Here is a 25238-nt window from a genome sequence, read left to right on the forward strand (position 1 = left end):
TGCTTTGTTCACTCCTTGTCTGGAGTGGACCCCACATCCCTAGTCTGGGCCTATCTTACTCAGACCTGGCATAGGTATTACCAGCCCCCTTCCCTACCCCACATCTCATTCAGAACTTGCTGGGATTGGACCTTGTCTTCTGTCTGCTGCCAGCTCATGTCTGTTCCTCTGACTCTAATTCTTGACTGTACTCAACACCTGAAGGGATTCTGCCATTCTCCCATCTCCTTGTCGAGCTAGTTAGGTTCCAAAAAAGGTCGGCAGCCTTGGCATATCCCCAGGTTGTGGAACATTAGACTGGGGAGACCCTCACAGTCTCTGTAGCTTTTTGGTGACATTTCCCTATGAGTCACAGTCCCCTCTGTGTTACTGCCCTAATTCTCAGTTCATCATTTGTTCTCTATTGCCAGCTCTGTCAAATTTGTATGTATTAAGTATTATATACATTCAAAAGGATGTTTAACTACTAATGCAAAGATTGTGACTAACTTTAATGTGAACAAGATGTATTTTATATCTCAACTATTAAGCTATTACTGCTATCTTTTAGTCCTTCTGAAGGTATAGGGTTTGGATGACACTTTATAGTCCCTGTAGTAAAGTAACAGCCAAGATGCTTAAAGGGATTGAAATGTTGTCTTCACATATATTTTTTGTTCAGAACATTTAATAAATTCAGGAAAGCCACTAATGAAGTCTTAATGTTGAGGACACTATTCCCATTTTCCTGGAAACTCCAACTGCTTTAGAGTTCATGAGGGTTCCCATGGCAGTCTTGGAGTAAAGAAGAGAACTTTACTATCTTGTGCAGCTATAGATGCCTTTGAGCTTAAGATTTCCCTGCCTCCTGTCCTGAGTGCTAGGGTTACAGGTGTGTATTCCGCATGTACACTTTAGGCAGAGTCCTTTCTGAAGGTGTGCTCTTGTGCTATTTCTGCAGAGTGAGCACGGAAGGAGCACCAGAGCTAAAGGTGGAGAGCATGAACTCCAAGGCCAAGCTGCATGCCGCTCTGTATGAGAGGAAGCTACTGTCTCTGGAGGTGCGAAAACGTAGACGACGGAGTGGCAGATTGAGGGCAATGAGGCCAAAATACCCAGGTACCTGCCAGTGAGCATTCAACAAACTGTACAGTCTGGGTCCTGGCAGAGCCAGTTAACCAGTTTCCTCCCTAATACCTGATGAGTCAGAACTGATCACAGGAGGGCAGCTTTGCTCTAGGTAATCTTTCCCTGCTCTGAAACTTAATTTTGAAAGAATTATAAATTTTGAAATGTCTAATCCCCTCATACTTGGAGCGAAGACGATCTGAGATGAAGTGCATGTTTTGGCTCCTGCTTTCATTCCACCATCAAACAGCTCTTAGAAACTTTAGAAATAATGATTACCCACATCAGTGGGCTCGGAGCACTGCTGCTGGGCTTGGGGGTTCTGTAGCTCAGCTCATCTTTGAAACTTGCTGGTGGCATGAGTGTTTAGATGAAGGAGCTTCTTTCCCAGATCATCTCCTACATTATAGCAGATGTATTTTTGACTGACTGATAGAGTGATACCATCCCCATGTCCTTTCTCTGTAGAGCTATAGAGTACCTATATCAGACAGCTCAGTAGTGTCTGGGCTCTCATTGATGGGAGATACATAGTTCCTGTTTTAAGACAGCAAAAACAGACTTAGAGGGTATTTCTCTGTTCTTTGTACCTCTTTGAAGGTTTTTGTTTTGTTGTTTTTGTTTTTTTCTTAATGCCCCGTGACATAGCAGAGAGAGTACTTAGACAAAGGCGGTTTGTGGTAGGGATTGCCTTAAGTCTTGAGAGCGCCATGTGGTATGAAGAGAAGGCTCATCTCTGATGGTGTCCATTAATAAGTTATTAGGACTGTAAGATGAAAGACTTGTGAGCTGTTGGTTAAATCTGTGTCCTCTTGGTGGTTTGACTTAGACGTGGGCTTTTAGCTTCAAACATAAAAGGAAGGTGTTGGGAGAGAGGACGCTTTAATCCTTTTTTCAGCAACATTAGTGATTCTTCGCATTTAGTGATTACCCAACCAGCTGAAATGAATATTAAAACCGAGACAGAGAGTGAAGAGGAGGAAGAAGTTGGATTAGACAATGACGATGAAGAGCAGGAAGCTTCCCAGGAGGAGTCTGCAGGGTCTCTTGGAGAAAATCAAGCCAAGTACACACCTTCATTGACTGTTATAGTAGAAAATTCGCCCAGAGACAATGCAATGAAAGTTGCCGAGTGGACTAATAAAGGTGAACCGTGCTGCAAAATCGAGGCTCAGGAGCCAGAGTCTAAATTCAACTTGATGCAGATTCTCCAGGACAATGGCAATCTAAGGTAGGCTTCTTTCTCTTTCATCAAGGTGGTTAGAGCTAACTGTACTGAACACCAGTTTCTGTGTCAGTGGCTTCACAGTTTCCTCTGGAAATAGCAGAAGTCCTGAGAAGTAATGATGGGTTAAACATTGCTATTGTCACAGACACAGAGGCTTGGAGAAGAACCCAGGTTTTCACAGGCCCAGCAAATGCTTGGATGGCATTAGTCTCAATAAGAATAGTGAGTGACCAAGACTAATTCAACAGCTCAGGGTTAGTGTGTGAGATCCTTCAGGAGCTGGAACTCTGATCGCACGAGGACAGGGCAGTCTTAAGGCACAGACATAGAAGGCCAGAGAGGCATCTCGTGAGAGATGATCTTTGACCTAGCCTTAACTGATGCAGATTTTCCAAGGTTTGGGAAGTGATTGGCGTTGAGAGTGCTGAGCAAGTAGAAGTAAGTGGCCCAGAAATGCTGCTGTGCAGCAAGCAGTTCCTCTCAGTCCATCAGGAAAATACTGCTAGCTGCTCGGTACCAGGATATGCTAGGCAATAAAGCAGTGCTGCAGGGAGCAAGGCAAGCGTGGGGAGCCTACAGTCTGCTGGGAAGACAGACAGTAAACAAACATGGTATTCCAGGCAGCAAAGGATGCCGTGAAGATGCTGCAGTGATGTCATGCTGGTAGAGAGTTAGGTTACTAAGACTGGAGCGTGCATGCAGAGGCGAGCTTTGCAGTGAGCTCATGTGTCTCAGCCCTGCCCGACTGTAGGAGAAACAAAACTCAGGGCACCGAGATGGCACCAGCCTGGCCGGCCTGGGGCTGAAAGACGTTCAGGAAGGTGTGATAAGGAATTAGACTTCCCTAAAATGGATGCTGTTAAATCTAACAGCAGAGTGCAGAGGCTTTAGGGGAACTGGGTTTGGTTTTTGATTGGCTTTTAAGTAGCTACATGAGTCAGACCCTGTTATAGAGAGTAAATTTTACTTGCATTGTGAGCAGTTGGTAAGAGAAGAAACTCAATGTAGAAAGGGGACAGTTACGATTGTCCAATAAAAAAGATGGAGGTGTTGGCCATAGAGTAACGTTATAGGAATGGAGAGAAGGGGACAGGTTTAGGCTATTTGTGAGGGAAGAGTGGCCCACTAAAGCTCTGCACTGACTAATGTGGTGATGCCAGCCAGTGGGTAGAAAGAACAGGAAGATGTGCCTTGTGGTGACCAGCAGAAGTACAACATAGAGGTCAAGGTTCATAGTTCAAGCCTTACAGTGGACATTACTGCTCGTTCGGATTAACTCCCTCTGGATGCGGAGAGAACAGAGTACTGCAGGCTTGGGGAACACCACTCTGGGTCGGTCAGTACAAGACCAGGAGGAAACATTTCAGAGTGGCAGGGGTAACACTGCCAGCAACAGGAGGATGGTCAAGTCTGCGTAGCATGCCTGTTGCATAAAGGAGGAATAAAGAGGCACTTCAGAATTTGTGGGTGGAGCAGCAGTTGTGAGCTGAGGAGATCATAGAACAAGTGTGATAATGCTGTTCCACAGGGCTTGGCAGCAGAAGGTGAGACCACATCATGGAGAGAGAAAAGATGGTTTTATTTTTAAAGATGGGGATTCCTAAAGAGGAAGAATATGATGGCTAAAGGATTAAGATGTAGAAATGGATTTATTGGCAGAGAAGGGTCCTAAAGGACAGGTGCAGAAAGGCCAGGAGAGGGATGGCTCTTCTTCCAAGTCATAAGAAATGGACTGCAGAGAGGTTGCTAATAGATAGAGGCCTAGGGAGAGGGTGAGGTTCCTGGGCACTGGCCTGTGTTTTCTAGGGGCTAGATCTTATACTTTGGCTAGGAGATGTGGGTAGGCTTGGGTTTGGGAGGGCACTGGGAGAATGAGAAGAGTTCATAGGTGAGTTCAGGTTATGTGAATGCATTTCTGCCAGCTGGGCTCTGGTCTGTAGATTGAAGTCAAGTCATGGAGTCAGAGACCCTTTCCAGGCTTCAGCTTCCTCTATCAAGCCAAGGTACAGGGTCAGACCAGGATTTCTGAAACAATTTCCTGAAAGAGGGGCTGGGAGGGGAAAATAGAAGACAGAAGTGTATTCTGAGCTCCATTTCAGCAGTAACATCCTGCTGAGCTGCTGTAGGAATCTGAGCTTATAGGATGGATTACTGTAAGTCAGCAAACTCCACACTGCTACCTACTGTCCTATAGGATAGCTGTTTCATTTGTCCCCAGGGTCTGGGGAAGACCAAGGCTAGGGTGGAGATCACATGACCACCTCCTTCATGATGTATCTGTCAAGGCCTGTGGAACAGGGTTGTTTTCTAAACCCAGATTGCTTTGGTGCCAGTCATGCCTGTCTCATACTTCTGTCCAGGTTTCTAAGTAAGGGGGCATGCCAATCAGTGCCTTTGAGACCATCTCAGGATACCCTTTCGGGGGACGCCCTTAGGACAGTTTATAGACATGAAAAACTCAGTATTCTTTATTTTATTTGAAACAAAATAAGGATTGAAATTTGAACTATCAGTTTGAGAGCGTCAGTCAGCACAGTTGGTGAGTCAGCCAACTTTGAAAGTATCTGGAACTTGCTATTAATCTCTAGATGAGAAGAGGAATGTCTTTGTTGGGAATATTTGAACGTTTAAACTCATCGTTTCAAATTCATACTGTACTTCCATAACTGCTCCTGTTAGTAATTAGATTGTAACCTTATTTATAGCTCACTTGCTGGAACCTCTTACAGATGAAAACCAAGGAGCAAGCAGGCTCCCTGGCCTGATGCCCCTGCACTCTGGTCCTCCAAACGCTCTCAGTCCTCGACTCCTGTAGCAGCATCTCCAGTCCACTTGGGATGAATCCCTCATCTTAACTTTGGGGAACATGAGCAGACAGTGTTCAGTGATTACATATGCAAGGATCGTGAACAGAGCTTGTGTTGGGTCCTAATCTTAGCTGATGTAATTCTGGCTATAGCATCAGGAGGCTGGTCAGCTGAAGTAACCAAAGCCTTGCCTGAAAGAAAACCGATCTGCCACAGCTAGCCACTGAAGTGGAAGTTATCGCTGTCTCTCTAGCTTCCTCTCTGCAACCTGAGGACAGTCCTTGGCTGTCACCAAGACCACCAGGCAGAGAACACCCCATGGTGTGCTTTACCGTCTTGAAGGATATTTTCCCTGCAGAACTTCTCTGGGCTTGTCCCTGTCTGTCAGGTCATGCACACCAAGCTCTGTTGGACTACAGTCACTAGTTCTGGGCTCCAGCCACTCCTGTTGTGTAGTTGAGAAATGCATGACCTTAAAATTTGGGCTCAAAAGTTTCTTTGTAGGATTAATCTAGTTCCTGTTTCAGAGGCTTTTCCATACTAGGAATATTAGTTCTCACAGCAAAATCTGAATCACTAGCCTAACTGATAGAAGTATGTCCTGAAGGGCTTCCAACACCATACCCTTTTCTTTTTACTACTGGTGGCCCAGTGAACACTGAACACTGCATTCTCCCAAGAGCATTCTTCAGAGTTCAAAGGGGCAGCATGATGGGCAGAGGTAGTAGTTTTCAGGTTTCGTATGGGAAACAACAGCTCATGGAGTGTTTAGAAGGGTTCTTTATTCAGAAGTGTCTTTATAACAGTCTTCATATTCTTAGCTATCCTGACAGAAGGATCCTTAAAGATCACTTGGAGAGATGCAGGTATGTAGGTGGTAGGTTTATCATTCTGTCTCATAACAATGTATTGTTTTTGATTTCTACAGCAAAGTACAGGCCCGGTTAGCATTCTCTGCCTATCTTCAGCATGTGCAAATCCGTCTGACAAAAGACAGTGGTGGTCAGACACTCAGTCCCAGCTGGGCTGCCAAAGAGGATGAACAGATGGTGAGGCTCTGCTTTTGGGGACCTTTGGCTGTCCTCCTTTCTCTCCTTCTATCCCCAGCTTAGCAGTATACTCTGAGAAAAGAGTGAAGTGCAAGACTCAGCAAATAGTTCAACAGCTAAAAGTCTTCCATGGAAGCCTGGAGAGCTGGGTTTGATTCCCGGGACCCATGGGAAGACGAGAGACTCTAGTCCACACGTTGTTCCCTGACCCCTAGATGAGTATGTGGCACATGTGCTCACAGGCACCATGTTGCACGCTTTGTTTCCATTATTTTCTGTCCTGAGGAGTTAGTTCCGTTAACTCTTTGAAAGTCAGTGCCTCTGTAATATCTCAGAAAGTACCATTAGTCAGCCTCACTTCTTACTTTACTTGTAAGTGTGTAAATTTTTAGATTACTGAATCAAAACTAATGACAATTTTGATCTTGTATCAGTTATTTGAACACACCCATGATCAATATTTTGGCTAACAGTGACAGGGAGCATCAAGCTCTTTGATAAGATCAGACATAGCTTGTAGAGGATCCCCCAGTCTCCTGAAGGCCTTTTGAAACTACAGGCACTACCACAGACAGAGGGGCCGTTAACTCTGAGGAAGCTGTGTCCTTTGTCAGTACTGACTTTAATTTTTAGTTCTCTCTGTACAGTGCAAGGTGCATTTTAAAAAATCATGTTGGTTATCCCAGAAAACAAATGATGAATTTAAAGTAGTCAAAAGAACCCAGAGATAAACCTTGTGTGTAATGCATAATCCTTCAGCCATCAGTGGAAAATGTTAGCTCCGCTCTTTCCAAGTGGAAAATTGAGCATGCCTTTTTTGAGAATTTGTCTGCTCTACTGAAAAAGATAATGTTTTAAAATAGTAGCTAAATCACCTTATAGTAAAGACAGCAGAGAAGTATGAAATCCAAGCCTCTAGTTATGAGTCTCTACCCTTTATACTAGAGGAAATTGGAGGAGGGAGCAATGAGCAAAAATAAAATTAAAATAAAATCACTTAAAATAACCAAAAACAGGCACACAAACAAAAACAGCCAGACTAACTATTCCAGTTTCTGGCTGAGAATTTACCCAAGATTTGGGGTATTCTACAAGAATACATAAGATCATCACTGCAAAACCTAGTAAACATTGTATGAATTCGTGAAAATATACCTGGAGCTACCCCAGCCGGGCTTGAGGGCCAGTAGCCTTGCTTTTGAGGGACACAGGGACACAGACAGCTACCCCCTCTGATCCAGGCTAGACTCAGAGAGTCTGTATCTAGTAGCTCAGAGGCACCTCACCTAAAGCCTCAAGACCCATCCTCCTGAAAACAGTTTTATTGTTTTATGGGATGTTGCCTTTTTGAGGTCTCTGGCTCCACACAATCTCTCTGAGTTTGTGATGTTATAAATGGCCCAATTGAGATCTTCTCAATTTCAGATTTGATTCTTTTCTCCTCTTAAGAGAGGTATAGTTGTCCATTCTTTTACAGGACACTGCCATCCCTGCCATCATTATTCCCCGTGCCCCCCACCACCACCAGGGCCCCCTCCACCCCCTTCTTTGCTTTCCCCAACCCAGCTCTCATAGTTCCTTTATCATTTGGAAGGAAGACAGATGTGTCACCTTGCCTCTGCCAAAGCAGTTTTATTTTCCTTCATCACAACACTTTTGTAAGCAGCAGTTCTGTGGTGTTGCTCGGCTCCCTCCATGTGTGTTTCCTCCTGCTTTCCTTCATGGTCTTTATAGGATGTCTCTCAATGTGACCTTTGTGTTTAGATTCAGAGCCTTGGCTTGTGATCCTCTCTTGCTCCAGCTCCTTTGGGAGTCTGTCATTTAACCCTTTTCTCTCTGGCCTCAGCATTATTTTCTCTTAGGTTTCTCTCTATAGTGATTTGTTTTGTTATGTTATAGGATCTTACTCTGTAGCCCAGGCTAGCCTCTAATTTGCCATCCTCTTACCTCATCCTCCCAAGCACCAGGACTATGAGCATGTGCCATCATACCTGATTTGGCTTTTTTCTGTCTTCTCACCTTTGATGAGTTCATCTGCCTCTGAGATTTTAGTTTACACTGATTTTGAATGCTGCGTTTCCTAACTGAATCTGTTTGTGTACCTTATTAGAAGTAATATTTTTACACTCTGAATTATGATAGTTCTCTCTCTCTCTCTCTCTCTCTCTATATATATATATATATATATATATATATATATATATAGTGTATTTAACTACTGCTTTACTATGTAGTTATTTGCATCCACATTGATTTTTAAGTTTGACTCCCAGAGTACTGAAAGGGGGAATACGATGCTTTTGCCTTGCCTTTCTGTAGCATCTTGTACCTTGCATGTTTGCAGCGGTGTGTGCCATGCCTCTCCTCGGGTTTCCTGTTGAATCCATTCTCTGTCGCCTTCCCATGCCTGCATTCAGCTCCATCCTGGCTTGGCTTCTGATGGTTGGCACAATCCCTACTTTCATCCTTCTCTTTCTTTTTAATTTACACAGGAACTAGTGGTTCGTTTTCTCAAGCGAGCATCTAGTAACCTCCAGCACTCACTGAGGATGGTATTACCTAGTCGCCGGTTGGCACTTCTGGAGCGCAGAAGAATCCTTGCCCACCAGCTAGGAGACTTTATCGTTGTGTACAACAAGGTGAGTCAATAGCCTTCTGTGCTGGTGCATCAGACACTGTTAGGAATGGGCCAGTCTGCCTTGCTCTGTTCTCTTGACAGCACCATCCCCTTTGTGACTCTTGTTGTCAGTTCAGCTTGGCTGAAAATCTACTTATCATTAGAGCCAATGCCTATATTCAGCTCTTAGGAAACTGCATATTTCTTTTGTGCTCAAGTATACCCAAGGTCTTGCTGTGTGTTATAAGTGTATTGTAGTATAGTGCCTACAGACAATGGTGAGTGGACCATTTGAAAATGAACTTATACTGTGAATTTAAAATGACAACTTGTATTTCTGTTTTGGAAGTGTTAGATTTTCTTCTCTGAGATGTTTGAAACAGGGAAATGATTTCACACCTAGGCAATACACTATTTAATTAGAATTTTTTCAAAGTGTCTTATATTTAAGTTTCTAGCATCCATTTTAAAAAATATTTTCAGGAGAAAAAAATATAGCCACTATATAAGAGGGACAGCTGAGTCCTGGAAGTTGACATAGCCTTTCTGAAATTACATGGACAGGCTAGGCTAGTGGCACCATATATATCAGCACACTAGCCTGTAGGCACAGTTTACCCTGTTATCTATTTACAATTCTCTGTTGTCTTATACAAGTCAGACTCGAGACTCTTCCAAGGCTAGTCCTTCCTCTATGAATTGTAACAAAATCTGGTGTCTGTTGTCTAGCCACGCTGTGAAACTAGAATTATCATCCCAGATAAAAGGGTCTATCTCTCTATGAGCTGTGTTAGTAGAAAGTAAAAACATGATTAAAAATTGCATTCTGCCACTGTTACTTGGGAATTTCAAAACATTGCATGAAATGGTGACCAACAGTAGCTTGTGGTGGATGTTGAGGAAGAATTAAATAAAGTCTTTACTGTAAGGCACCATTAACCCAAGGGAGCAAAAGCAAATGAAGCTCATTTATCAGGAGTCAGTTTGATTTTGTCGTTCTTCTCTGGGCTTGGACATGGGTAGGAAACAGAACAAATGGCTGAAAAGAAATCAAAGAGGAAACTTGAAGAAGAGGAAGAAGATGGGGTGAACGCAGAAAGCTTTCAGGAGTTTATTCGACAAGCAAGGTACAGACCACTTTTGATGAGTTAACCATGTCCTTCCCTCTCCTGAGCTGCCACTGAGCCCCCAACAGCCCCTTGTTTCTGATACACAGATGTGAATGAGTTTGGTCCCCAAGGGAGGGAATGTCTTGCAGGCTTGGCCTCTCTGTATCTCAGCCAGTTGTGTTGCTGTTGTCATGGCTTCAGTTATCAAAACACTGCTATGTGGTGTCTGGGCTGCAGCTCTAGACAGCCTTCAAAGTACACAAGCTTGAGAGGACCAAGCACATCTTAGAAATGGAAAGCTAGAGACTTGTAGTATTTACTGAGGCCAGATTTGTTCCTGACCTACTGATGCTGTGGAGATGACCAACGTTTACCCACATCAAGCAGGGTGAGGAATTTGCTGTTTCTCAACACTGTGAGGGTCGTGTCCAATTTATATGAAACAGAACAAGCTTTTCCTGCTTAGGGTTGACCTTGAGAAACTGAAAATCTCTCTGTTCAACTCTGTTTTGATGTACGCCAGCCACACCATTTTTCTCACTGACATTGTATTTCCAAAGGAAGAGATAACAAAAACACTTAATTTTAACTTTTGTGATGACTCCGAATGAAGGTGCTTTTTATAAACTAGAGTTGTCGGGATGGAGAGTTGATTCAGAGGTGAAAAGTATTGTCGGATTTTTCAGAAGACCTGGGTTCTATTCTCTGCACCTACGTGATGGCTCACAACCATCTCTAACTCCCAGGAATCTGACACTCTCTTCTGACCTCTGAGGGAAATGGTTATGTATGTATACATATGATGTACATACAGACAGACAGACAAAGCAGCCATACACATAAAGTAATAAAATCTAAAAATATATTTTTCAAATTAGAGAGTTGTACAGAAACCACTAAGCTAAGGGGAAAAAGCAACTCTACGCCTCTTTAATTAGACTGCAGTTGTCCAAGAGCAGTGGGTGGTATATCGCTAGGAAATTAGCATTCCGATATTTGTGGAGTAAAGTTAGGTTGTGGTTATCAGTTTAACCGTAAGATCCTTGCTTAGCTGCTTTACAGACCTCACCGTGGCCTCAGTGGCTTGTGTTTAGGTGTGCAACAAACACAAACATCATTTTGTAGGGTCTATATTTGAATGCACTATTTTGTGGATATTTTGAAGTTATGAGTAATATGTTTGAGAAAACAGATATAGAAAAGAAGCAAGAAACAGCTTCCCACATCAACCTTATAAAAATAGCAAAAGTAAAAAAGGACAAGATGGCTTAGTGGGTAAAGGTGCTTGTCCTCAAGCCAGGGACCTGAGTTCCATTCCCAGAACCTGTGTGTTAGAAGGAAAAATCCAACTCCTGCAGGTTGTTCTCCACAGCTGCACCATGCCATGGATGGACTCACACAAAGGAAAGGAAAGAGATTAAAATCAGAGAAGGCAAGAAAGTAGATGACACCAAGAAAATAGTATCTTTTTAAAAAATAAATGCTTAAAATAGAAAAATAGAAGAAAACAAACCTCAAACTTAAAAAAAGAAAACAAAAAAGGAAGGAAGAAAGGATGAAAGGAAGGAAAGAAACGTAACTGGATGCTAAATCTAAACCGTATATACTTTAAACTGATAAAGTGTTGGAGAGGAAAATACATTGGGTCGTATTTATTGATTGTGACTTAAGGGACAGTTCCTGGGAACTTTGGGCAGAGTAGGGTTTTTTGGAAGCTGGGGCGAGTACATGGATTCCCTCAATGGGCTAACAAACTGCCTGCAGGAAAGAGTCAGGAAGACCTAAATGAGGAAGTGGGCAGAGGATAAGACAGGTACAGAGCGGCTTGTAGTTGGGCCAGCTATTCCTTACCTTCCAGTATTATGAAAAGTGCCAAATACAACACTGCGGGAGAGAAGCCGGGCCGGCTGCAGCCCCACCCTGGCCGTAGATGTTTGCAGGTTTCTAGCACGGTTTGTCTTGTGCTGCTTTCCTCCTTGGCAACCTGCGGGTTTATAGAGATCCAGAGAGGTGGTCTCCTGGGCTCTCCTTTGTGTGTTCTGAAGACGGCTGGTGGGCTGCTTCACCTCCCTGAAGGCTACCTATCTGGAACAATACCAAGCTCCAGGCATAGGAAAATAACGATGAAACAGTGGCTGGACATGTTGAAAATCCCTACATTATAACTTGCAAGCACTTTGGCTAAGATCAAGTGAAACCTGCATCTGGGAGGCCCCTTTAGAATCTCCTGTTTTCTCACACTTTAAACTGTGTGGCTTTCCATAGCATAAGTAGTTTCCTTGATTCAAAGTGCCCGTCTAGTTCTGTTCTGTCTCATGCATTGTTCAGATAGTGAAGAACCTTCTCTGTGGGCACACTGTCTCCTGGTTTCTGACACAGCCAATTAAAATGACTTGTAGCCCTTCTAGTCAAGATACTTCAGCTATCTGGAAATGACATAGATGCATTGCAAACTACAGCCAGATAATAGTTGCCATCTGTGGCTATGAATAATCATTTTCTTACTGAGTTTTTTAAAGGTGTACATCCCCTCCGCTCCCTGCTGTGTGTAAGCTGGGGAGGGGTATCATATAAAACTAGGTCGCTGTTAAGCTTTTACCCAGCTCTGTGGCCTCGGTTCCTTACCAGGAGTGTTGTGATTGAGTAAAACTTTGTGAAAGTGACTACCAAGTACTTGAAATGTGCATAGAACAACTCTGGAATAAAATCTTCTAATTTTATTTAATTTAAACTAAGTCTCAATAGCTCCATGTAAGTAGTGGCTGCTGGATCAGGTAGTGTAGATGTAGGAAATCTCTGTGTGGGTTAATAAAGCCTTACAGCGCTCTCCATGTTCTTGGTTGCTGGCTTCATTTGAAACTGTCTGTTCCCAAGGAGCCCTCGACTTGTGCCTCTCACTTTCCCTTCCCCTGCTTACTGTTTCCATAATAAAATGTCAAAGACTTTCCAGAGCAGCTTCCTGTGCTGACCGTACTCTTTTCTTCGTTTCAGTGAGGCTGAACTGGAGGAGGTGTTGACTTTTTATACCCAAAAAAACAAGTCTGCCAGTGTCTTCCTGGGGACTCATTCTAAAAGCTCTAAGAACAGCAGTAGTTACTCTGATAGTGGGGCAAAAGGTGGTAAGTATGCCAGCTAATGAGTGAAAAATGCAAATAAGCAGAAAACGGAGCTGTGCAGAGAAGAATCAGGAATAAGTTGGCTGTACACCAGTCTCCAGCAAGACTGAACTCTGCAGTGGGGCTGAGGCTGGGGGCGGGGGGGGGGGGGGGGGGGGGGCGAGCTCGCCTTTGTCTTTAAAGCAAAAGAAGAGCATCCTTTAGAGCTACATTTTCATCTTCCATGACAACAACAGGGTTTGGAGTTTTTTTTTGTTTTGTTTTGTTTTTTTTCTTTTGAAAACCTGATCTTTAATGAACATCCATCTTCCTGTGTGCTTCCACACAACATGCACAAGTCCCATTTTCAAATGTCAGTACAGCTGAGAAAATGAGCTCCAGGGGCTGAGTGCCTGCTCCCGGTTCCTCCTCAGCACACAGGGCCCAGGCATCAAGCTGCCATCTGCTCAATTCAGAGCTTTGCTCTTAGTTTCCATTCTTTAGCACGTCTCTGTCCATGCCTCTCAGCACCATTGGCATCTTGGATAGAGTGTTGTTGTTGTTGTTGTGTGGGGCAGTTCCATACCAATGGGGTGACTTATATTCTTGGTCCCAAACCCTAGGTGCCATTGGTTTCCTCCAGGCATTGTGACATTCTTTGTGTTTCTGAAAGTCCTCACTGCTGAGGAACACCAGTGGAATCCAATGTAGACTACATTGTCTAGCTCCTGTTGTTATAAAAACAACAACATAGCAATCAGACATAGCTGCATCAGCAACTTCTGTGCTTTCAAGTGTAAGACCCATCTCAAACCTGCATGCAAGTATATTAATGTAGGTATTTTATTTTATGCATGCAAGTGTTTTGCTACATGTATGTCTGTGGACCATGTGTGCCTAGGGCCCATGGAGACCAGAAGAGGGCATCAGATTCCCTGAGTTATGAGCTGTCATGTGGGTGTCTTCTGCAAGAAAAGCCAGTGCACTTAAGACCACAAAACCATGTCTCTGGCCCCTTGTCAGTATTTTAAGTACTAGACTCAATCTCAATGCTCTCAAGGCTATCCCAGTCTAATATGGAAATATTCAGGAAAATTAGTCATTTCAAATATAAGATGAATTTCCCAAAGAAACTTTGTTAATTTTGTTTTGTGTTTACAGGGCTGGGAATTGACCCCAGAGCCTCACAACTCTGCCACTGAGCTACAACATCTCAGCCCACTGTTGTAAAATTCACTTAGGTTATTTCATGAAGCCTTACTAGGAACTGTTACTGAATTGTATTTTTCATAGTCCTCTCAAGCCCAGCTTCCTCTTGGAGCTTGTTTCTAATTTCATATTCCTCTGTCCATTCTTCTTTCTCATATTTTTCATATTTGGTGTTAGCCCCTTTGATCACTGCTAGCACTTTAACCACTAGGGCTATCAAAGCCTTTGTATTTATAAAGTGTTTTCTGATGAATGGAGTTTATTGTGGAAGAGAGGCTGAGAATTTTTTACAGTAAGGTTAGAGTAGGAAAAGTCTGCTCGCCTAGTGAGTTGGGGGTCTCATCCATATTCATGTGGCAGCTTAGCCCTTGACAGTAATGGAGAGGGTCCAGTAGTGTGTATCAACAGCTCCTGTTAAATACAGATGGGTCATTTCAAATTCTCAGATCTGCTTGATTGGATTTTGGTTTTTCTGGGGGTTTTGTTTGTTTGTTTGTTTGTTTTGGTTTTGGTTTGTTTATTTGTTTGGTTTGAAATAGGGTTACTCGGTGTAGTGGTGGCGGTCCCGGAACTCTCGCTGTAGACAAGGCTGACCTTGAACTCACAGAGATCCACCTGCTTCTGTCTCCTGAGTGCTGGGATTAAGAGCATGCCCTACCACTACCTAGCCCTTTAGATCTGTTTTTAAATGACAATTTTTATATCAGAAGATCAGTTCCTGCTTTTTCTATTGTATAAACCTAGAGATGGGTATGAAGGTTTCAAACAAGAAAAAAAGGTGTTTGATAGTTTGGTGTCTGGGCTTATTTTATAACTGGACAGGCAAGTAGCAGCATTACCCCTAAGAATGGCAATGGAGAGAGAGGACAGGATTCACACGCTCTCGTTCATCCCTCTGAGAGGCTCTCTGGAGTTTTTAGATAAACCTTGCCCTTGCCACATACTTACGGACATTTCTCTAAGTATATGAATAACTATGGACTGTTCTGTCTCAGAATTTTATAGTAGAGAAAAACAGCTACAGTGGAAACTGGCTTTATTACTAAATGCGATCAACCTGCCTCAGGTGAACTGAGGCGGTACACCAACAACCAGTGAGGCTGTGCTTGCATCTCACAGTCCCGCTCTTGTACATGCATGTTGACTTGGCTCCACAGGTCCTGCCAGCCACTAGGATCTCTTATCTCCCATCCCCTGCCACAATCTGGAGTCCTGGTGGAAGCACCCGAATTCTCTTATTTCAGTTTCCATGCATGTCGTAGCTGGGTCCCATTCAGTAGATTCCTGCCTTGGGTTTGAGTGAGGTGGAGCTGGGGCTGGGAACCATTGGGAATCACTCAGTTGGCTGTGTCCTCCAGAAGTTACCATCCTTAAACGGTCGTAGTGGACTGTGCAGTGTTTCCCAGCATTGATTAACACTTATGTTTCATGTTAGTGGTTTTGATTAGTAAAAGTGCTTAAGGCAATATCTTTTTATTTCAGATCACCCTGAGACAATACACGAAGTGAAAATAAAGCAACCCAAACAGCAACAGGCCACAGAAATCCACTCCGATAAGTTATCTCGTGAGTGCTTGAGACACACGGTGCTTTCTGATATACCTCTAAAAGAGAAACAGTGGTCAGGTGTGCAGTATAGTAAGTGCAGGGGACATGTCTCCCAGGGAAGGTCCCCTCTTGCTCTTCCCTTCCCCTTAGAATGTTCTCCTGACTGCATGGCATTGATTTTCCATTCTCTTTACAAGCTTTGAGCACTTGCTTTTTCCCCAGAGGGTGAGGAACTGTAGAGACTTGGTCCTGCTCTGCTTTCTGGGGAAGTCTCAACTCAAGCTTTTAGAAAGGGATAAAAATAAAGTCAAAATTTTGTTACCAGGCTATGTCTGGTAAGCAAAATTTACTAAGTTCAAGATGAATACTCATTAAAGTCTGCATGATTTCTATCTCATGTTAACGTTATTTTGATGTTCTAAAATGTTCACATGTCATAGAGATTGTATGTTTATTTTTCCAAAATGACCTGTTCTTTTGTTTTTGCTTTAATAGGATTTACCACTTCATCAGGAAAAGAGGCTAAACTAGTGTATACCAATTGCTCTTCTTTCTCCAGTCCTGCTGCTGTTCTTCTGCAGAGACTCCCCAGCACCCATCTGTCGTCTATGATCACAACCTCTGCCCTCTCGGCAGGCCCTGGCCACCATGCTTCTTTATCTCAAATTTCTCCAGCTATCCCCAGCCTGCCTCACCAGTCAGCACTGCTACTGAGCCCCGTCCCTGACAATGCCCCTCCCTCCATACACCCTGGAACCCAGAATGTAAGCCCTGCTGGGCTGCCACGCTGTCGATCCGGCAGCTACACCATTGGCCCCTTTTCCTCTTTCCAAAGTGCCGCACATATCTATAGCCAGAAACTGTCTCGTCCCTCCTCAGCAAAGGCAGGTGAGTGAGAAAATGACGGCTGCCTGCCATGTCAGCTCTCCCCAGCCCATGAAAGCGGAGCACCTCTTTTCCTTTGCCTTCTCTTTTGTTACCTTCTGCTGTGACTTAGAGAAGGGTCTTGCGTGTTGACCACTAGCATTCCTTCAGTGATATAGAATGAATCAGGGCTGCTCTTAGGTTCTACAAAAAGAGACGAAAGGGCAGGGCATACAGAGTCCTACTGAAGACCACCATTGGCCTAGGAAGTTATTCTGCATTCTTTCTGACTTAAGTAGCTGTTCCTGAATCAGACAACTTAAAAACGGCCTGACCAAAGAGCCCATCAGATAGGACCTTTAATCTTTAAATGAAGTAGACCCATATTGTCAGTCAAGTTTTCTTCCTATTTATTTTATGATGTTGAGAATTGAACCCAGAACCTTATCTGTATTAAGCAACTGCCCTAGCAGTAAGCTGTATCTCCAGCCCATTTTTTCATGACAGCTTTATTTAGATCATAGCCCTACTTGGAAACTTGGTTATTTCATATATATTCAGTGGTTTTTAAATTACGTTCACAGAAATGTATAATAAACACCAACTGCCTAACTTCAGAACACTTTCTTTTGCCCTTAAAGAAATCCCAGATCTCTCAGCAGTCATCTGTTTCTCTTCCTCCTAGCCTCTGGCAACCATGGTTGTCTTTCTTTTTCTACAGATTTGACTATTCTGAGCATTTCACATAGCTAGAATTATTCAATAAGCGGTCTTTGTGATCGGCTTCTTTCACATGGTGTCATGGTTCTCAGGTTAATGTGTTGCCACATGTGTCATGCTGGATGCTTTCTGAGTAGCTGGGTGGCTGCTGTTGTCTGGCTGTACAGCGTTTGTTTTCCTGTTAGTCAGATGGTGGACATTTGTTTCTTCCCCACTTTGGCACGTTATGAATAGTGGTGCTACAAGCAGTGCTGCAGCGTTTACTTGTGGACATAAATTTTTATTTTTTAAGCTATCTAGATAGAGTAGGATTGCTAGATCACGTGGTAAATTTCACGAGTCCTCATTTTGATCACGCATATCTTTGCTAGCATTTAATCTCTTTTTATTTTACCCATTATAAAAAGTTTGGCTTAGAATCTCAATCTGTCTCTCTCTCTGTCTCTCTCTCTCTCTGCCTACTCATCTATCTATCTTATAGAAGGGTTATGATTGGCACTTCCTTAGCAGCTAACGATGTGTTGATTTTTGCATGCCTTTTGAGTATTTGCATATCTTTATGGGGAAACGTGTATTTAATTTCTTTGTTAGTTGTTAAGTTGAGGTGTATTTTTATCATTGAGCTGTGTTTTTTATATATTCTCCATTCAAGTCCTTCGTAAGGTAATTATCTTAGGAATCGTTTTCTCTATCTATTGGTTCTTTTCATTTTCTTCAGGCATAGAAGTTTTAAGGTTTTTTTTTTTTAATGATTTATTTATTTATTTATTTTATGTATATGAGTGCACTGTAGCTGTACAGATGGTTGTGAGCCTTCATGTGGTTGTTGGGAATTGAATTTAAGGACCTCTGCTCGCTCCAGTCAACCCACTCGCTCTGGTTGGCCTCGCTTGCTCCAGTCAACTCCACTCACTCAGTCCCTGCTCACTCTGGCCCAAAGATTTATTTATTATTATACATAAGTACACTGTTGCTGTCTTCAGACACACCAGAAGAGGCCGTCAGATCTCATTATGGGTGGTTGCGAGCCACCATGTGGTGTCTGGGATTTGAACTAGGACCTTTGGAAGAGCAGTCAGTGCTCTTACCTGCTGAGCCATCTCGCCAGCCCAAGTTTTAAGTTTTGATGAAGTCCAATTTTCCTTTTTTGTTGTTGTTGCTTGTAATTTCTGTGTCATATCTGAAAACATAATCTCTAACCCAAATCCATCAAGATTTCCTTAGATTTTTTTCCTGAGAGTTCCATGTTAGGGTCTCACATTTAGGACTTTTGTGCATTCTCAATTACTTATTGTGTGAGATAATGTAGGTATTTAACTTTATCCTTCCACATATGGATATTCAATTTTCCAGGACCAGTTATTTAAAAATGTTATTTCCCTACTGTATTACCTTTCTGAAAGAAATCATCAGGCCCATTTAATTTGGTAGGTAATTTCTAATGCTCTTTCTAGAAGTAGATCCTTTTAATATTAAAAATTACTAGAGAATGGAAAAGTACTCTGACCCATTTTGTGTGACTAGATTTGTTTTGAAAACAAAATTAGTGATAAAAGGGAAATTACCAGCTTTGTTTATAAATAAATATGCAAAAATTCTAATCATAATAAAAGCCTGCCCAATCTAGCCACATGTGAACGGTAGTGTGTGTGATAAGCAAAGTCTACTCAAGGAGTGTAGGCATGACCTGCCAGTACCTCCTGCAGGCCAAAGTGACAGACTAAAGAAAAAAGAGACATTCATGACATCATTACAAATTCAGAAAAAGTAAACTCCAAATTCACTCGTAATGATTCTGAATACTGAAAAGAGAAGGTCCCTGAAAAGAGGGCATCGACCCCAGAGTTACAGATGGGTCAGTCTGAACGAGGAGATGGTGACCATGGTCCTGTTGTTTACTTACGGGCACGGCGAGGGCGCTCACTAGTATTGCTTCTGTTCACAACCAGCATAAAAGATTAAAAAACAAAAAAACAAAACCAAGGCGATAAAATTTAATTGCAGATAATCTCCTGACTGTGTAGAAAACATAAAATCATCTCTAGGTACATTTTGGAAAAATACTTTTGAACTATCTAGTATCTGAAAACAATTGTTTCAACCGAAAATATATGTAATGAAAAAGAGAATTAGAGAGTTTGGTGAGTGGTGAAGGGGTATCAGGAGAGAGTGGTTAATATCATCAACATACTGGAAATCTATTGTATGAAAGTCTCGGAGAATAAAAAGAAGGTTTCAATAGTACATTCTGTTACATCTACTTTATCGCTTGAAACCCACTGAGTCCATTTTGTGGTGCCTATATATTCTTGGGAATGTGGGCATCCAGACAAGGATGGTCAGCCTACCAGAGACCATCCATACTTCAACGTTTAAATTCCTTGGTATTAATTATACACCGCATTTTAATTCATTATCACCCATTAAACAGCTTTAAAAGCATGTTGGACAGTAGCATAAAACTATGAGCTACCCTGAGAAAAGTTTAGAAAAGACTTTTTATAAAATGTCAAGTCTTCAGAGAAAACCCAAGTCGGTGGACAAATATGATGAGTGTGGGCAGAGGAGGGAAGCCTCAGGTCTTAGTCATCAAGTTGGGCTTGGAAGTTCACTCAGGAAGCCTCAGCAAGTTTACTGGTTAATTCGATAAGCCTGTTGTAAGCGATAGAGAAAGGAGGACTGAGGACTTCTGAAGACTGTGTGACTTCTATAAAGGTATGCAAGCATAGGATTTGCAAAAGCACAGTGTGACCGAAGGAACGTAGGAGAAAGCTAAGGTAGTCAGCACAGTTGGTGACATTGGTCTCTCTCATAAATGATGCTATGGCAAGTGAAATCAGATCCCCGCCACACCCATATATAAAAATAAACTTCAGTTGTGAATGGTGACACCCACACTTGGTTGTGTAGGCAGGAGTATCATGAGTTCAGGAGGCCAGCCTGGGCAATATAGTAAGATCCTGTTTCAATAACAAAAATAGTTTTTCAGATGTAGAACTTAATACCTAAAAAACAATTTGTAGGTTTATTATATGGAGCAGAATTTAAAAAACAGAAACACAACTCTAATAACTGAAAAACAAGACAATAGAAAAATGATGAGGTTTCTAAGGGCGGCAGCAACAGCCACCATCATTCTTAATTACGCACTATTAGCCTGTTAGAGAAGGCAGCGTTCAGATGTTTGACAATCCCAAACAGTGGGAAGTTCGGCTCAGCAAGAATGCGTGTGTGGGAGTGTTAAGCATACCACTCTGATACTGTCACTTCAGTTTGAAAATACATGTACCCTGTGACCCAGCAGTCCTACTCCTGGGCATAGGCACAAGCAAAGCCCTGCTGCTGTGTGTGCATGAGTGTGCACTGTGCTGTTTATAACCACAGTGGCTTCAAAACAAAAAAAACTAAACACCATGAGTTTATATACACTCACCCTCTTGGTAATGCTGTGCTAAATGATGAAAGCTAACACTGGGGACCTACTGTTTTGGGATGCCGCTTTAATGGAGCCTGAAAATAAGCAAATTATCTAGTATGTATGTATGTATGTATGTATGTATGTATGTATGTATCTACAGAGAGAGAGAGAAAGAGAGATCTGTATAGACATATACTCACAGGAAATCTCCTAAGTATATACTAAAGTGATATTGCCACCCGGGAGGAGCACGTTGGCTAACTATGTTATTGATACTGTAGCTCCTGGGCTTTGTTGAAAGTTACAGGTGCTCATCAGAGTGCACTTGTAACTTACACATACATTGTAAAAATATATATTCCAGATAACACAGTAAACATGGAAAGGCCTCTTAAAGGCATGCCACCACATTACATACACAGAATGAGCGTGCTTTCATTAGCATTGTAAAAGGGCAGAAAGGGACTGAGAGCCTCAGTGTCCTGGCTCAGTCCCCAGCACCACAGAGATACATAAGTAAGCAGATAGAACCGAAATACATTACAGCATTTCTATTTTGTGGATTTAAAAATAGCTTTTCTGTGATATTTAATTTTTTTAAAAAGAAATTTATTTATTTATTATATGTAAGTATACTGTAGCTGTCTTCAGACACACCAGAAGAGGGCATCAGATCTCATGACGGATGGTTGTGAGCCACCATGTGGTTACTGGGATTTGAACTCAGGACCTCTGGAAGAGCAGTCAGTGCTCTTAACCACTGAGTCATCTCTCCAGCCCTCAGTGAGATTTTATAATCAGAAGAAAACTTGAACCTTGATTTTATTGTGATCAAAGAGTTGAAAAAAGAAAATTTAAATCTGAGCGGACAATCCTTTGTGAGTTCATAGTCAATGCTAGTTTTCCTCTTATTCCTGTCTCCTCCTGGAGCATTATAAGTAGTGTGGGTTCCGTCACCATTGATGCCACAGGCTGATGTATGTATTGATGTAATAAACCAAAAAATCATAAGAGTTTCCATGTTTGGGTTCTCTTTTGTTCCTGGTGATACTCCGGATAGAGCCGGATGCCTTGCTGCTCAGCCGAATCCCCAGCAAATCCGAACATTGGCTCTTTGCTGCTCCCTGGGACAGGAGTCGTTTATAAGCCATCACATGTTGATAAACACATGATCATTTGGCTATAGGAAGACTTTCTAGGGTGTGGCAAGGATTTATAGAGTTTTATGACCATTTGAAGATTATCTTTGGCCTTTATGCTGTTCGAGCTCCCTAGGATTCATCAGTGTGTGTTGGCCTGATACTTGTTTGCCACTGTCGTAATTTTACTCAAGACTTGATTCTTAAATGGGTGAGACCTCTTCTCCCTTTTTTCAGCAGGGTCATGTCATCCACACAAGCATCATTCAGGAATTGCCAAAACACAAAAAGAGGGTGAAGATGTTTCCTTAAACAGGAGGTACAACCAAAGTCTGGTTACGGCTGAACTCCAGCGGCTCGCGGAGAAGCAGGCAGCCAGGCAGTATTCTCCAGCCAGTCACATCAATCTCCTCACCCAGCAGGTAGGGCCAGACCAGACAGCCACTGAGCTCTGTGGCTCTGGGAGTTGGGGTGCCAGGGTGGGGTGTACTGGTCCTTCTGTCTGTCACTTGGCTGTTCCTGTGTGCTCATGGTCTCCATGAGTCTCCGTTTTGTCCATTTATATTTATAAAACTGGACTGTTTCTCCCTAACTGTCAAGAAAATAACTCTTCCAGGCTTTGGGTATATATTATTGCATGCGTAACATCTAAATTTCAATTGTAAATATAATTTAAAGGTAATTTAAAGGGATTAAAACACACACACACACACACACACACACGTCCAATTGCATGCATCACTTAGTGTTTGTGGAAGTGCCAGGACAATTGCAGTAGCAATTGTGGGTCCCGAGGATTGAACTCATGTCACCAGGCTTAGCACACTTTTGCCCTTGCTCACTGAGCCATCTTGCCAGCCGAGGAGCTTTTAAATTAACTTCTTTCATTCCTAAAATTTTCCAGTGAGTCCTGGATTTATAGATCTTTTTATCAGAGTTGTAACTTTGTTGTCAGCCCCACCCCATTTTTCCATTTAGTTCATGATCTGAGAATGTTTCATGTCTAATGATTATCGATGCAGATACAGCACAGACAGACACAAGGGCAGACTCTAGGGTGCATGCCTATGTGTGCATATGTGTGGTACATGACACTTTCATGAACTTTGGGTTCTCTTTGTTCTCTTCTGGTAGTCTCCATGGTATGGATTAGTAGAAAACTTATTACTTAATGTGAGATGGATTCAGAACTCTCTAAATGAGGTATTGATAATAGCTCATAATACTCACTATGTGGCTATGTCTTTCTGTTTCTGTTGTGCTAATTTTTAAAATTGGTTGTAACTCCATAATGATAATTAAATATAGGGAGGAAATGGGTGTATGGAGGTGAAATTGCTTCAAATACATATGAAAGTAGACAACACACCATTCTCTGATGATTTTCTGTTCAAAAAAATTTTTGTTTTGGAGCACAGAGTGAGAATCCTGATATGGTCGTGCTCGGCAGGGATTGTTTCCAGCCCCTAGTAGTTGAACACCAGTAGATGAAGAGGCCTAATGTGCAGCTCGAAGCAAAGAAATGTAGCAAGCTGTTAGTCAGACTTGAAGGGCACTGCATGGTTAGGTGCTGGCCATAGACTGATGGGACTAGGCGTGACATAGTAAATGGAGGAGAAATCTGAACATGTCAGCCGTCCATGAGAAAAGTAAGGGCTGCTGGGCTATAGCTGGTAGTTTGACTTCCAGGTAACTAAACATGTAGAAACATCACGGCATTAAGTCAGTTTTTTTGTGATTACTATAAAAGGCAGTCAGTATTAGTGTTCACATAGTCCCAGTTCCTATTATTTGCTATGTGATAGAGCCCAGAAAATTATAAGATCCTGATCCTGTGATAACCAGGTTCTGTAGCCTTCGTGGGAAGCTCTCTCCCTACAGTCTTTCTCATACAACCGGGAACTCTGCTCTGCAAGTCCATCAGCTCTTCTTTGTAAGCCTTGGATGGAATCTGCCATTAAATGTTAGTTTTAACTTTCAGAGTCTCAGCAGCAGGATGCTTGTGTGACGCAGTACTTAGAGAGGTGCTGTGCTGTGCAGAAAACCAGGGTGGAGCCCCTAGGAAGGGTTGGATTGGCCAGGCCAAGGCTGTGTCCTTCTCCCACTGACTGCCTGTATGACGAGGAACGCTTCATTTCTCAGCCTCTAAATGTGTTCATTGCTGGGGAAACACAGCTGGGTCCTAAGGATGCGGTGGAAAAGCCTCTTTGGGAAGTCTAAATGCTGTGTACTTGGGAAATACTGTTATTTCAACCTTTAAGGCTTTAGGAACACATTGTTTCTTATGTGATGAAAGCGTTGTTAGGTAAGTGTATTTTAGTATAGAAAAGCTCCATTGCATGTTTTGCAACCATTTCCTCTCAGAGGACTCAGGAATTTAATTTGTAATTTGAAAACCTCTGTTATTTTTTTTCTTTTGCTTAATAAGTAATACTACATTGTAGTGGCTGTTAACATACAGCCTGACACATTTGTTCTCTAGCTACTTTTTCTGTTCTGTTCTGTGTAGGGGAAAGCTGTTTCCATTTCTTAACCGAGCTGAGTGATAAATGCCTGTGGCTTCCTGCAGGGAAGTGGGCAGGAGCTCCAGGAGTCTCGGAACTAGCACCAGGGTGCTAACTGGTGCTGTCAGCACAAGCAGCTTTGTGTCCAGACAGAAACTCCTCAGGTGCCAGTGTTTCCCTGGCTTAATACAGCCTTCAATGGCAGTTCCTGTTTGTATTTCTGCTTTGTTTTCTTTTTCTCATTTTTTTGTTGTTGTTGTTGGCCAGTGGATAACCCCCCTTCATATGATTAATTCTGAACTGGGCGGTTGGTCGTGGAGCACACCTTTAATCCCAGCACTCAGGAGGCAGAGGCAGGCGGATTTCTGAGTTTGAGGACAGCCAGGGATACTTGGAGAAAGCCTGTCTGGAATTGTACTACCCCCGCCCCCAAAGATTAATTCGCTATTTCTATTATTGTTCTTTTTATTATTATTCTAGGATAATTTTATGGCATTATCTACACTAGTTCCTTCTTTGTGCTTTTTTTATCTTTAGTTCTCTATTTCTTGAGTTAAATTTCTAATTTTTTTTTTAACTATTATGTATTAAAGGCTATGACTTTTCCTCTGAGCATTGCTTTAGTTATAGCCCATAAACTATTATTTGTTTTGTACCCAAGGAGTTAATAGACTTATTAAACAAGGAAGGCAGATTTTAAATTATTTGTACCATATTGAAGATTTATACAAAATTAAATTGTAGAGATTTTTGAAAAAACATTTTATCTGTATCTGTAAATTCATCTACTTAGCCTGTTAAAGAGGTCAGTGACATTTTCTAGA

The 25238-nt window shown here is 42.3% G+C and overlaps 1 protein-coding gene across 16 annotated transcripts in view; it reads left to right on the plus strand.

The window, feature by feature from the left end:
- Ttll5 (tubulin tyrosine ligase like 5) overlaps positions 1–25238 on the plus strand; it is a 225771-nt gene that overhangs the window by 93149 nt on the left and 107384 nt on the right. For 11 of the 16 annotated variants that reach the window (XM_029484763.1, XM_029484762.1, XM_021178935.2 and 8 more), the window contains 9 exons: positions 941–1098; positions 2032–2338; positions 6071–6191; positions 8684–8830; positions 9832–9935; positions 12909–13036; positions 15704–15787; positions 16265–16657; positions 22148–22332. In XM_029484763.1, coding sequence (XP_029340623.1) covers positions 941–1098; positions 2032–2338; positions 6071–6191; positions 8684–8830; positions 9832–9935; positions 12909–13036; positions 15704–15787; positions 16265–16657; positions 22148–22332 — 1627 coding nt within the window. Of the gene's footprint in view, positions 1–940; positions 1099–2031; positions 2339–6070; positions 6192–8683; positions 8831–9831; positions 9936–12908; positions 13037–15703; positions 15788–16264; positions 16658–22147; positions 22333–25238 lie in introns of those variants that run through there. The other 5 variants (XM_021178937.2, XM_021178939.2, XM_021178940.2 and 2 more) reach the window with 4 other exon arrangements.

The sequence above is a fragment of the Mus caroli genome, chromosome 12, assembly GCF_900094665.2.
Source record: "Mus caroli chromosome 12, CAROLI_EIJ_v1.1, whole genome shotgun sequence".
In the NCBI taxonomy this organism is placed as follows: domain Eukaryota; kingdom Metazoa; phylum Chordata; class Mammalia; order Rodentia; family Muridae; genus Mus; species Mus caroli.